The sequence below is a fragment of the Arachis duranensis genome, chromosome 5, assembly GCF_000817695.3.
Source record: "Arachis duranensis cultivar V14167 chromosome 5, aradu.V14167.gnm2.J7QH, whole genome shotgun sequence".
In the NCBI taxonomy this organism is placed as follows: Eukaryota; Viridiplantae; Streptophyta; class Magnoliopsida; order Fabales; family Fabaceae; genus Arachis; species Arachis duranensis.
The window spans coordinates 84,601,232-84,614,515 of record NC_029776.3 but is presented as its reverse complement, the minus strand read 5'-3'; the positions used below and the strand labels follow the sequence as shown (position 1 = coordinate 84,614,515).

Here is a 13,284-nt window from a genome sequence, read left to right as displayed (position 1 = left end):
TTCCTTTATCATTATTGTTGGACCACAACAAACCTTCAACAAAATTCAAAGAAAATGCCAAGAAGACCAAAAATTAAAGAAATAAATCAACCAGAGTTTCATATTGTTAATTATCTTGGACATCCAAATTATGTAAGTTTTTATTTTTTAATAATCTGATTTAATAATAATAATAGTGATAATATTAAATTTTATTAGCAATATATATTGTAATGGCACTAAGTAGAGATTAATTATGTATGTGTGTATGATGTTATTATTAGGTGGTTAGAAATAGAAATTAATCATATATGTATGTATGTATGATATGGTATGGTAAGCTCTACGGGATAATTGGGTTTTTTTTATAGTTAATGAATGAACGAAAGAAGAAGAAAAATGAGATGAGATCTGTAATCTGTACATATTAAATTAGAATAGATTAATATTGTTGTTGTTATTATTAGCAGTAGTAATTGAGTTTAATAAATTATTATGATTAATAATAAATATTTAATAAATTATTTTATTTATAATCATTAATAATTAAATTTTAATTCAGTAAAATTTAGACAATAAATTAATAATAACTAAACTTAGATTAGGAAATTATGCTGTGTTATGAATAATAATAATAAATAATAATAATAATAATAATAATAATAATAATAAAATTAGTATGCTGTTTTATGAATAATAATAACAATAATAAAATTGGTATGCTGTTTTACGAATAAATAGTTTATCAGTCGTGAAATTATTCTGGTTAGTTAGTTAAGGTTAAATAATTTTTGTTATAAGGTAATGAATATGATTGAAGGATTTTTGTATAACAGATTTACTGTGTATGTTTGAAATGCAATTATGTTGGAATTAGTTATAATGGACATGTAAGGATAATTGTGTTTTTGAGAATATAGTTATATTATACTGGTACTTATAGCGGAAATGTGATATTGTAGGGTTCACAGATGTTGATGTATGATCATTTAAAGCCGCCGGATCCATACAACCAAATTGTTGAGTCACACTTACGCGAGACTGGATTTTATTATGTTTCCCAAATTGGAGTTATCCAATGTCAGTCAGCAATGATTAATGCTCTGATTGAGAGATGGCGGCCTGAGACTCACACATTTCATTTTCCGATTGGTGAGTGTGCCGTGACCTTGGAGGATGTGGCGATAATTCTCGGTCTGCCGACAAATGGTCTTTCGGTTACAGGACCGACCATGAGTAGTTTTGAGGCATTGGAAGTCGAGTGCTTGCACCAATTTGGAGTTGCACCGAGGAAGACGGACTGTAGAGGGAGCTTTATAAAATTAACATGGTTTAGGGGTTTGAAAGATAGTATAGTGTTGAATGATGTTGTGCAAGTCACCGGGAGATTGCGTGCACCCTTTAAGACGGAGTTGATGCACTCCACAAGATTGGTGGTCATATGACCCCATCGGTATCCACCATCAAATGCAAAGCATACTGCTCACGTGGGATCCGATCAAGCCAGTTGGTGTAAGCCTCACCCCGTTCTTTTAATCGTTCATAGCGCATCTGGTACTCCTTGATCGTCCTCGAGTATCCTATGAAAAACATTCAGTTAACAATGAACACCATTCTATTTGATCATACTTACAATAAATTCAAAGTTCATTGTATTTAAACTTACCAATGTTGACGATAAGCTTCTGCAAGTAAGGTGCCTTGAACTTCCTCAAGAAGTTGGACTCAATATGTCAGATACAAAACACATGGAACGCTCTAGGAGGAGACCAAGCCCCATTACTTCTCTCAATAGCTGACCTAATAGAATCGTGATGATAAGAGATAAGTCCCACACCATCACGTGTCACCACATGTTGACGCAAGTTACTCAGGAAAAAGTACCATACATCAGAAGTCTCTCCCTCCACTATGGTGAATGCAATAGGCACGATGTTGTTATTACCATCTTGTGAGACTGAAGCCAATAAACGACCATTGTATTTTCTATACAAATGAGTCCTGTCCACCTGTACCACTTGCTTGTAGTGTCTGAAGGCCCTTATACAAGGGTAATAACTCCAGAAGACTCTATGCAGTATACGTATATCAGGAACCAAATCATCCCCCTTATAAGCAGGTATTGTTTCAAAGTGAACCACTGCTGATAGCTCCTTGTGACACATGGCCTCAAACCATATGGGCAAAGCTTCATATGATGCTTTCCAACCTCCGAAAATTGATTCCACCGCCTGCTGCTTCGCTAACCAAGCCTTGCGATAACTGATGGTGTAGTTAAGCTTTGACTAGACTTCAGCAATGACTAATTTCACCTTTATAGACGGGTCAGCCTCTACCAACGGCTTAATTGCTTCTGCAACTGTCTTTGAATCTAACTTCGAATGGTCTTGAGAAATAGTAGACCTGGTACAAGTGTGACTTCCATTGTACTTCCTTATCTCCCAACAATACTTCTTCTGCATTTTGGTAACCCTGATCAACCAGTCACAACCATTACCATATTCTGTACATTTGGCATAGAATGTCTTTGATTCCGACTCATATACCTGATAGTCTACACCTCTGCGGATGGTATAATCTTTCATTGCCTTGATTACTGCCTCCCTTGAACTGAATTCCATTCCCACTGTGAACTCACCATCTGCCACAACAGGAAGCACTGCATACATAAAAAAATAATAAATCATTTATTGTGTACTTAGTAATAAATCATTTATTACAACTCGACTAATAAACACATTTTACCATGTAAGATCATAATAGTCTTTTTTGTCGCTATTCTATTTACATAAAGAACAACTAAATATCATTCATAACAAAGAACTATTAATTAATAAAAAAATCAAATGCTATGGTCACAAATGACTATCCACATATCACATATATTACTTATCTGACTTATTGATCTGCTACTTAAGAGTTTCATATAACTATTTAGCTTTACGTACTTGGATTCATATATTACGGAAACTCCGGTGCGTGCATAGCCTCCAAATCCAACAACCGCATGAAAGAAGGCTCCTGAAACGGATGCGGGTTTGCTAGTGCATTTGTAACTTCCGCCACATCTGCGTTCATGGCGCCGCCAGCTTCATCTTCGTCTTCACCTGGACCAACGATCTCATAGTTACTTTCAAATTCATCCTCGCTTTCACTATTATAATCTTCCAATTCAATGTTACGGTCCGCTTCAGATTGCTCAAACTCAACATACAACTCGATGCACGACATTCGGTGGCAATTTTCCATATACATTGAAAACATTTCATGCATACTCGCTTCATCCGTCACGTACTTGGTCTGAAATTGAACGAACCCACCAAACATAGATAAAGGATACCTGTACAAAATACACGATACTCTCCTAGATCTTTGAGAATCTATCTTCTCACAAATCACAACTTTCAATTCCTCAAATGACAATGTGAACGGAATAACATCTAATAAATTTTCACACACAAATTGAACTCCTTCATATGTTTGCAACAAAATCTGTCCATAACAATAAATCTTTAACACAACTCTATCATCCATATCAGTATACGTACTTGCTTATTCTCATACTCACTGAAATTTATTCTACAAGAATGAAGGAGAAGAACGAGAGAAGAGGAAGAACATCAGCTGAGTTGCTGAGACCGGCGATGAAGAAATGAGGCTTCTCTGATTTTTTTTCATTTTATGTATGCAGCAACAGGCAAATCGGACAGACTGACCGCCTGCCACACAAATCGCTCGGTCCGATTGGTGCACTCCTAAATTAAAATTTTTTTTTGGCCATCCGAAATTTGTGGGGGTCCGATTTGATTTAAACTGAATTTCTCTCTCACACAAATCGGTGGGACCGATTTGTGTTCCTTCCTCTCTGCTTGAAATCGGACCCACCGATTTCTTCCCCCCAAATTTCTAAAAGCAACGCCATCATAATAGTGTAATACTCCCTTAATGATCATAACGCAGCATAACTCATACCACTAAATCATATAAAAAAATCAGCCTAAATGACATAGTCTCTCATATTCTATAAGAGATCGCAAATTCAAATCTCTTTATCTATGATAAAAAAAAAAAAAATTATAAAATTCAGTTGTTATGAAATAATTTCAAACACGACGCATTCTCTTAGCTCATTCCATGTTTATGCTTTGCACCAAAAAAAAAAGCTAGATGCTACCTAATCATAAGATAAATTAATTAAGAAAAAGTATAGGTAGACAATAAAAATACTAAGTAATGTGAATAATAGATATATCGGATGTTTAATTTACTAAGTGTGCGAATGATTATCCTAATATTAAGATTTATGTGGATAATTTAAAGGTATAGTGTGTTTTTACTTTATTGAGTTAATTTTAAAGTCTATTGTTCATATTGTTTAAAAAAATAATTATCTACCAATCAACTTGGTTGATTAAACAAGTGTTGAGGGTTCAAATCTCACCTTGTACATGCAGCAACTCATTGATCAGACTCTTAAATGGAGCTTAGATTAAATAAATTATTAGTCGACCAATATTAAAATGATTTTATAGATAAATTGATAGATTCGGATCCTTTTTTTAAAAAATATTGGCTCAATGTTAGTGTTTTTTCTAAAAATGACTTATTTGCGGTATAATTCAGATTTATAGAAAAAAAAAAGAGATTGAAATCGTCGGGTGCAGTGAATAAATCCAAATAGTAGAGGTGAATTAGTAGTTTGCACAAAAAAAGTGAAGGCAGCGTTAAAATGGAAGCAGAATTTGATGGGCATTTTCGTCTTCCAAAAACAAAGCACTGGGAGAACTTTAACCTCCTAAAGGAACGAATTATTGGAAAGATGCCAAGTTTCTAACATGTAGCTGCATTGGAGGGAAACATTCATAGAACGTTGTTTTTTTATTTTCTTTTTGTATACTCAGTGAAACCAAAACTAAAGTCTAAAGAAAAAAAAAGTCATTTTCTAACTTACATCTTTACTCATCAAATTTTAACATAGAAAAGGAGAAAATTTGCGTCTTTTTTTATGGTGAGTGTGATTAACAAAATTAAAAAAGTAAAAATAAAAATGATAATTTGTGATCCCACTAAATTTAAAAAATATATTATTTAATTTTTAGATTATTTTATACATATAAATTAATTTATTTAATATTAATTTTAATTATTATTAGTGTTAATTAGTATTAGTTAGTTTTGTTTAGAGATTGTTATTGTATTAAAATATGTTAATGTAGTTTAAAAATTTAATTTAGTTAAAATATTAGTAATTAATGTTGTAATTTTTTAATATGTTTAGGAATAAATACTTTAATAAAAAACTAAAAAGTGTTTGTAATTAGTTAAAATGTTAGAATATGTACAGTAAAAGTTTTTTAATATATTTAGAGTTAATGTAAAATTGATGTGATCAATTAAAATTTTATATTTTGTGCTATAATTTTTTTGTAATATATTTAGGTATAATAAAAATAATATGTGATTAATAAGAGTAAAATATTGAAAGTTATAATTAATATGTTTTTAAAAATATTTTTACTAACGTTAATAATATGTTTATAATTGTAATATTGAAATACTAAAAGTTTTTTTTAGCAGTTTTTTAACAAATTTAATTAGAGTAGTACTAGGTAACTAATAACTTTTTTTGAACAATATGAATAACTAACAATTAAATCAAAACACACTACACCTTTAAATTATTCACCTAAATCTTAATATTAGAATAATTATCCGCACATCTAATAAAATAAACATTCGATATATCTATTGTTCACATTGTTTAGTATTTTCATTATTTACTCATACTTTTTCATCTAATTATATGTAGAAATAATGATTTTTACATTCAAATGTTGATGCATTTGTTGTTATGGATCTAGTTGTGGTTGTACTTATGCCTGTGGCTGATGGCAGTAGTTAGTCCCCACAAATATTGCCTTGAGTTAGTAGTAAGGGACGAGAAAATTAACTTCTATACTAATTCTTATAAAACTCGGATGCATTATAAGTAATGATTGGATTAAGAATTTTAAGTTTGTGATCATATCTGTTTTGCTATATTAATATTCACTTGTCATGCGCTATTGTCTAGTTTAAATTTTTAGGACTTGTTAAGATATTGTTATGTATATTATTGAAATTTTTTATAATTCTCAAAATACTTTGTTATATACTGAACTGTCTCATTATTCTATTAATAGGATACCACTCTATACGTTCAAATGAGATAAGAAGTAGTCACAAAAAAATGAGATAAGAAGAATTATTGTATTTCATATTCTTCTATTGTTACAAATATTGACCAGAACTAAGTGAGGAAGAAGTTTGTTATTCTAATTGTATAAATTCTAGACAAACTACATCAACACAGCAAAAAATACATTTTAAGTCAACTTACGAGTACAACATATGTTAAGTATTTTAAGTAAAGATTAAATGACAATTAATATATAAATTCTCACCTTGACAACATCTTCTATTGTGTTCAGTATCTCCATAAACTATCTTGTTGTTTAATTTCTATAATCATTTGACGGAGTTATTCAATTAACCTACCGGCCTGTTGACACAAATTTTATTAATCAAGTAATTAAGTTAAGTTATTATGTGAAATAAAAAAAATGAAATAAAAAATATAAAATTAAAACACACATGCATCACATTATACGATTAACAATACTGGCAAGCTAGTGAAAATTATGGAGATCGAAAAATTGAAGTTAATAAAAACATTCGTTTTCAAGCTCATACTTGGAGGAGAAGTAGTGAATCATCTATGTCTTTACAATCAAAATGTGTTGTCCAACACAATAATCGATACAGATGAGAAGACATGCTAAACATCAACTAAATATTTTTATCAGTTAAAGTCATGGAGTAATGATAGAAATTTTTAATAGACTCTAATGCTAAATTTATCTAAGAATAAAGTTTTATACAATATCATAATGTGAACTTTGATATACTTTTGTATGACATCAATATCAATCAAGTCTAAACTATTTTTATAACTCCTAAGCCACGTCAATTTAATAAAAAATTTTCGACAATCCCTTAATGTGAATACACTCTTAAATTGATTTGTGCATTCGTTCGCTAAAAGATTATAACTATTTATCGTTAATCCTAAAATTAGTATGATATCATTTTAGAGACTAAAAATTATTGATACATCTTTTAAAGTTATGATGCATTTATCAGTTAAAAGATTAAAAATATGTATATCAAAATGTTATCTTTTAAGCAAAACTATTAACATTGTCAAATATCTTTATATTATTTTAATACGAAATATATATCTAAACCGAATTTCATTTAAAAATTTAACATCAATTGAATCACAAACTTTCAATACATTTAGATGTGTAAGTTTTAATAATTTTGAATTCTAATAAACAAATAAAAAGGTTATCATAAAAAATAAATTTAAAATATATTATAAAATATGAATGTGTATATAAGCAGTAAAACCAAGCAAGATGCAATTGAGTGACAACTAGAAAGTCAGTTACAAATAAAAGATTCTAGAAGTAGTTAGTTACTCTGTTAGTTAGCTAAGACTGTTACATCTCTAACTATATATATCAATGACAGTTGTAGAAGAAGGCTAGGCAAAATTCATTTTCTTCACTTCACAAAATATCTCGGATTGACTTTCTTCTCTTTGTCTCTCCTTTCTCTCTGTTCTTCATCTTATCTTCAAATTCTGATCTGATACCTCACATGGTATCAGAGCATCAGATCCATGGAACACGCTTCACAATTCACCACCACAACACCTTCAGGCGCACCAAACCAAAATGCATTCGCTACCTTCTCTGCAACAAAGCTCAATGAGAACAACTTTAAAGCATGGAAGAAACAAGTCCTAGCATGCATCAAAGTCAACAAACTTCAAGATCATCTCAATTCTGCAAAGATTCCAACAAGGTTCAGTTCAGAATCAGATCTGATAAATGAAGTTGAAAGTCAAGAATACACACAATGAGAGATTCAAGATCAGTGGCTTGTCGCCTGGCTCATCGCGGCTATGGAGCCAAATTTTGTGAATCGAGTTTTTGAATGCGAGTACGAATGTCAGATCTGGTCCACACTAGAAGAATACTTTACAGCGCGAACAAAAACAAAAATCAAACAATTAAAGACTCAGCTAAGAACGCTCAAGAAGCACGGATCAATAGTAATGGAGTAGATGTTAAAGATCAATCAAGTGGCAGATTCACTAAAAGCACTAGGCGCACCTCTCTCAAGAGAAGAATATATCGAATCGGCGTTGGCAGGTCTTGGAGAAGAGTACAACATGTTTGTCACCGTTGCGACGGCAAGGATAGATCACACCACCAAAAGCGAGTTTGAAACACAGCTCTTGACTCAAGAAGAGTTGATTGAAAGGTTCAGAAAAACTGAGCTAGGTTCAATACAAGTAAACATTGCTCAAAGTGGTGAGACTCAAAATACAGCTCAAGGGAGAAACTATAACAACTACAACGGCAGAGGCAGTGGCTTCCGAAGCTCCAGAGGCAGCGGCCAATTCATAGGAGGACGGTCTTCATGGTGGCAAGGAAGTAGACCACAATGTCAACTCTGTGGCAAGATTGGCCACACAGTCATCCAGTGCTACCACCGCTTCGATCAGGACTTCATGAACCCTCACCTCCAACCCCTAAACACAGCTCAACCACCATCCCTTGCCTTTCACAACAACTCAAGCCCAAACACCCCTCAGCAGCAACAACAGTCTCCAACCACACTACAACCTACTCATCCCAATCCTCAGGCCCTTCTAACAGTGCCTTTATCAGTATCAGACACAGCATGGTACCTAGACTCGGGAGCCTCTCATCACGTCACATATGATCCAAGAAACCTAACCACAGGAACAAATTATGAAGGTACAGAACAGGTCTTTGGAGGTAATGGCCAAGTTATAAAAATTAAGCATATTGGAAGTACATTGATGCATGCATCATTATCAAATAGAACCTTTCAATTACAAAACCTACTCCATGTCCCTAATATATCCAAAAACTTAGTAAGTGTAGCCAAGTTTGCATTAGATAACTGTGTGTATTTTGAATTCTGGCCTTACTTGTGCAATGTGAAATGTCAGATCTTCAAGAAAATCCTTCTTCAAGGATTGCTTAAAAAAGGCCTATACAAATTTGAGGGCGTTCAAATTGTTCCAAGAACCCTCAGCATCATTAATCACAGTACCCCAACCTGCTACAATACAATTACCTTCCCTCACACAAAAGAAAACCACACAATCAATCCCTCTACCACACAAGCCACCAAAACTTACCTACTCATGCCCCCCACATCACCATCCATATCAGTACCCACTTTTGCAAAAGAATCAAAAGAAAACCCTCTCCTTCACACTAATACAGTCCACACAACTAATCCTTCCGTCCCAGTTATGACACATTTCCAAACCACCAATTCCAAACTCCTTACCCCGCTCAAATCCTCATCCACACCAGCATCTATTATACCAGAAAAATAAAATAAAGTCACAATTACCCACACCAACCTACAACCAAAATCAACACAGCCACAAGACAAACCATCAACCAATCACAGTCCAGTTCAACAAGCAAGAAAAGAAACATATTCACACTTTCCTAGTGATATGTCTCCAAATAGTATAAATGTAAATAAACTAGCTAGGGATGCAAATAGCTTAGAAGCAAGTGTACTATTAGCTTGTAATAATTTAAGTTCTACTGCACAATTGTGGCACAGAAAGTTGGGCCACCCATCTAAAAAAGTCACCTCTATTGTAATGAAACAGTGCAATGTCACTGACAATATTTCTAGCAATAAAAATATCTTTGAACCCTCATTGTGTCATGCTTGTTACATTAGCAAAATTCATCAATTACCTCATTTTGATTCACACACCAGCTATGCATCTTTAGATCTAATCTTCTCTGACCTTTGGGGACCTGCACCTGTGTATAGTAGAACTGGCTGCAGGTACTATATCTGCTTCATTGATGCAAGTACAAGATACTCCAGCATTTACTTGCTACAGACAAAAGGACAAGCTTTTGATGCATTTCAAAAGTACAAGGCAACAATGAAACTCAAAACAGGACTGAAGATAAAAGCCTTGCAAACTGACAATGGAAAGGAATACCTCTCCACAGCCTTCACCCAATACCTTGAAACCAATGGCATCCAACACAGACTCACCTGCCCCTACTCCCACCAACAAAATAGGAAAGTAGAAAGAAAGCACAGACTTATCACAGAAACTACCCTAACTCTCTTAGCCCAAGCAATCCTTCCCTTAACCTTTTGGGGTGAAGCATCCCTCTCAGCCACCTACCTCATCAATTTACTACCAAATCCAAAGTTGAATAACATCTCTCCCTATAAAGCTCTCACCAAAACTAAACATGACTACAGCTTTCTTAAACCTTTTGGATGTACCTGTTATCCTCTCCTAAGACCCTACAACCAAACTAAATTCAGCCATAGATCCTAAAAATGTATCTTTCTTGGCTATGCCCCAAACCACAAAGGATATATCTGTCTTTCTCCAACTGGCAAAGAATTCACTTCAAGGGATGTCATCTTCAATGAACATGAGTTTCTCTATAACCAACTCTTCCCCTCTCAAATCAACCCCAACCCAGCTTCCCCTTCAACCCAAACCTCCATACCCCTGGTCTATCTACCCCTAGCTGGCACTCCAGCACCACTACCAACTCATACTATACCACAACCTCCCCTGCCCATCTCACCCCAACCCCCCAGCCCTCCTTTACCTTTGCATTCATCACATGATACCTCCAATATAATTAACATAATACATGAATCATTATCTGCTTTACCTGTCTCTTTGCCTGATAATTCTGTTTCTAACACTGCTGCTACTAACACCTCTGCTAGTATCTCCTTTGCTTCTTCAGGTGCTCTCCAGCCTGCCTGCACTGAGATTGTACTGCCACTCCCCCTCCTCTGCTTACTACCGTTAACCATTATCTGATGCAGACTCGCAGCAAAATAGGAAGCCTCAAACCCAAAACATATGCAGCAGTGCTCGCCACCCCTGCCTCTAGTCTCACTGATGACCTCACCCATTCCTTGCCTCAATCTATTCAACAAGCTCTAGCCACTCCCCACTGGAAGCAAGCTATACAAGAGGAGTATAACGCTCTGATGCACAATAGCAGCTGGCAACTCGTTCCCAAACCCCCACCACACACTGCACCAGTGATTGGCTCCAAGTGGGTGATCCGGATTAAGAAGCACCCATATGGCACCATTCAAAAATACAAGGCCCGACTCGTTGCAAAGGGCTTCCACCAGCGAGAAGGGGTCAACTATGACCAAGTGTTCAGTCCCGTTGTCCGTCCGCCCACAGTCCGGGTCATGCTCAGCCTAGCACTCTCCAAGGGGTGGCCCATTCGACAGTTCGACTTCAATAATTCTTTTCTAAATGGCGACTTACAGGAGACCGTTTTCATGTCCCAACCCAAATGATTCATCTCTCTTGCTCAACCCCATCATGTCTGTAAGCTCCAGAGATACCTATATGGCCTGAAGCAAGCCCCCCGTGCGTGGTTCACCAAACTGAAGGAATTCCTCAATCAATTTGGCTTCACTAACACCAAATCGGATACCTCACTCTTCACTAGATTCTCGCACTCCTCTATCCTCTACGTTTTGGTGTATGTGGACGACATTCTGGTTATTGGGTCATCCCAGGTTGAAATCTCTGACCTAATTGTGCACCTGAATATGGTGTTTGCACTCAAGGATTTGGGAGAAATGAGCTACTTCCTGGGCATTGAAACTGTGAAATTCAATGATAATGACATACTCCTATGCCAAACCAAGTACATCAAGGACCTCCTTACCAAAGCGAGAATGTGCGATGCCAATGCCGTACCAACACCCATGGTTTCCAATCTCAAGCTATCAGCTCATGGTGAGGATCTTCACCACAACCCAACGCTGTACAGATCCATAGTCGGTGGCCTCCAATATGCCACAATCACCAGACCCAAAATCACTTTTGTCGTGAACAAAGTCTCTCAGTTTATGCACACCCCTTTGGAAAGCCACTGGAAAGCAGTTAAGCGTATCCTACGATACCTGGCAGGAACAATAGACTATGGCCTAAGGTTTCAAAGAACTAATGAATGTCGAATCTATGGCTTCAGTGATTCAGATTGGGGCAGTGACATTGATGACAGAAAATCTACCAGTGAATTTTGTGTCTTCCTAGGTCCAAACCTAGTCTCATGGTCAAGAAGAAAACAAAATGCAGTCTCAAGAAGCTCCAGAGAGACAGAGTATCGAGGGCTGGCTGCAGGCTTGACTGAAATTCTCTGGTTCTAAAATTTGATGAGTGAAATGAAAATCCCATGCTCCACCACACCAAATCTCTACTGTGACAACCAAAGTGCAGTCCTAATGGCTGTAAATCTAATTTTGCATAGCAAGAGCAAACATTTTGAACTTGACCTCTACTTTGTAAGAGATCATGTAGCACAAAAGAAGGTTAATATACTGCACATCTCCTCTCAATACTAAATAGCTGATAGTTTCACCAAATCCACCTCCAGTCTCAACTTCCTCAAATTCAGATCCAAACTCAGAGTTACACAACGAGTGCTCAAAGAAAATCCTAAGGAATAAAGTAGTAGGGTTGATGTAAGCAGTAAAGCCAAGCAAGCTGCAATTGAGTGATAGCTAGGAAGTCAGTTACAAATAGAAGACTCTAGAAGTAGTTAGTTACTCTGTTAGTTAGCTAAGACTGTTACATCTCTAATTATATATATCAATGACAGCTGTAGAAGAAGGCTAGGTAAAATTCATTTTCTTCACTTCACAAAATATCTCAGATTGGCTTTCTTCTTTTTCTCTCTCCTTTTTTTCTGTTCTTCACCTTATTTTCAAATTCTGATATGATACTTCAAAGTATATAATTATTAAATAAAAACTAACATTTTAATAGAAAACCAAATAGTTTTAAAATTACATAATTTTATACCGTATAATAAAAAAAACTACTCTAACAATTATAGTAATTAATTATACACATTACTACAATTCAAAAAAATTAGTCTAATTATAAATTGCTAATATATTTTCAGTGGCTGGTCATATCATAAAATATCATCTTATCTTTAAATGAAAATACAACACTGTGAGTTGGCACTACTTTGGAATCAATCACATCTTTTAAATTGACTTTAAAGTGGTTTACCCAATTCTTATTCTGAACCATATGATGCTTCAGGTTCCTCCGTGTTTAGATATAAATTTTATATTAAAATATAAAATATTAAAAAAGTTTTAAGTATA

The 13,284-nt window shown here is 34.9% G+C and overlaps 1 protein-coding gene across 1 annotated transcript; it reads left to right on the top strand.

Moving 5' to 3' along the window:
* The first annotated feature begins 11,712 nt into the window (after positions 1 to 11,712).
* LOC107489901 (uncharacterized mitochondrial protein AtMg00810-like) lies at positions 11,713 to 12,315 on the top strand. Its single transcript, XM_016110667.1, has one exon. It carries the CDS (start codon positions 11,713 to 11,715, stop codon positions 12,313 to 12,315), a length of 603 nt encoding a protein of 200 aa, XP_015966153.1.
* Positions 12,316 to 13,284: the final 969 nt, after the last annotated feature.

Bases quoted from the DNA above. Each gene is read 5' to 3' on its own strand.
- LOC107489901 (XM_016110667.1), top strand. From the start codon at position 11,713: ATGGTGTTTGCACTCAAGGATTTGGGAGAAATGAGCTACTTCCTGGGC.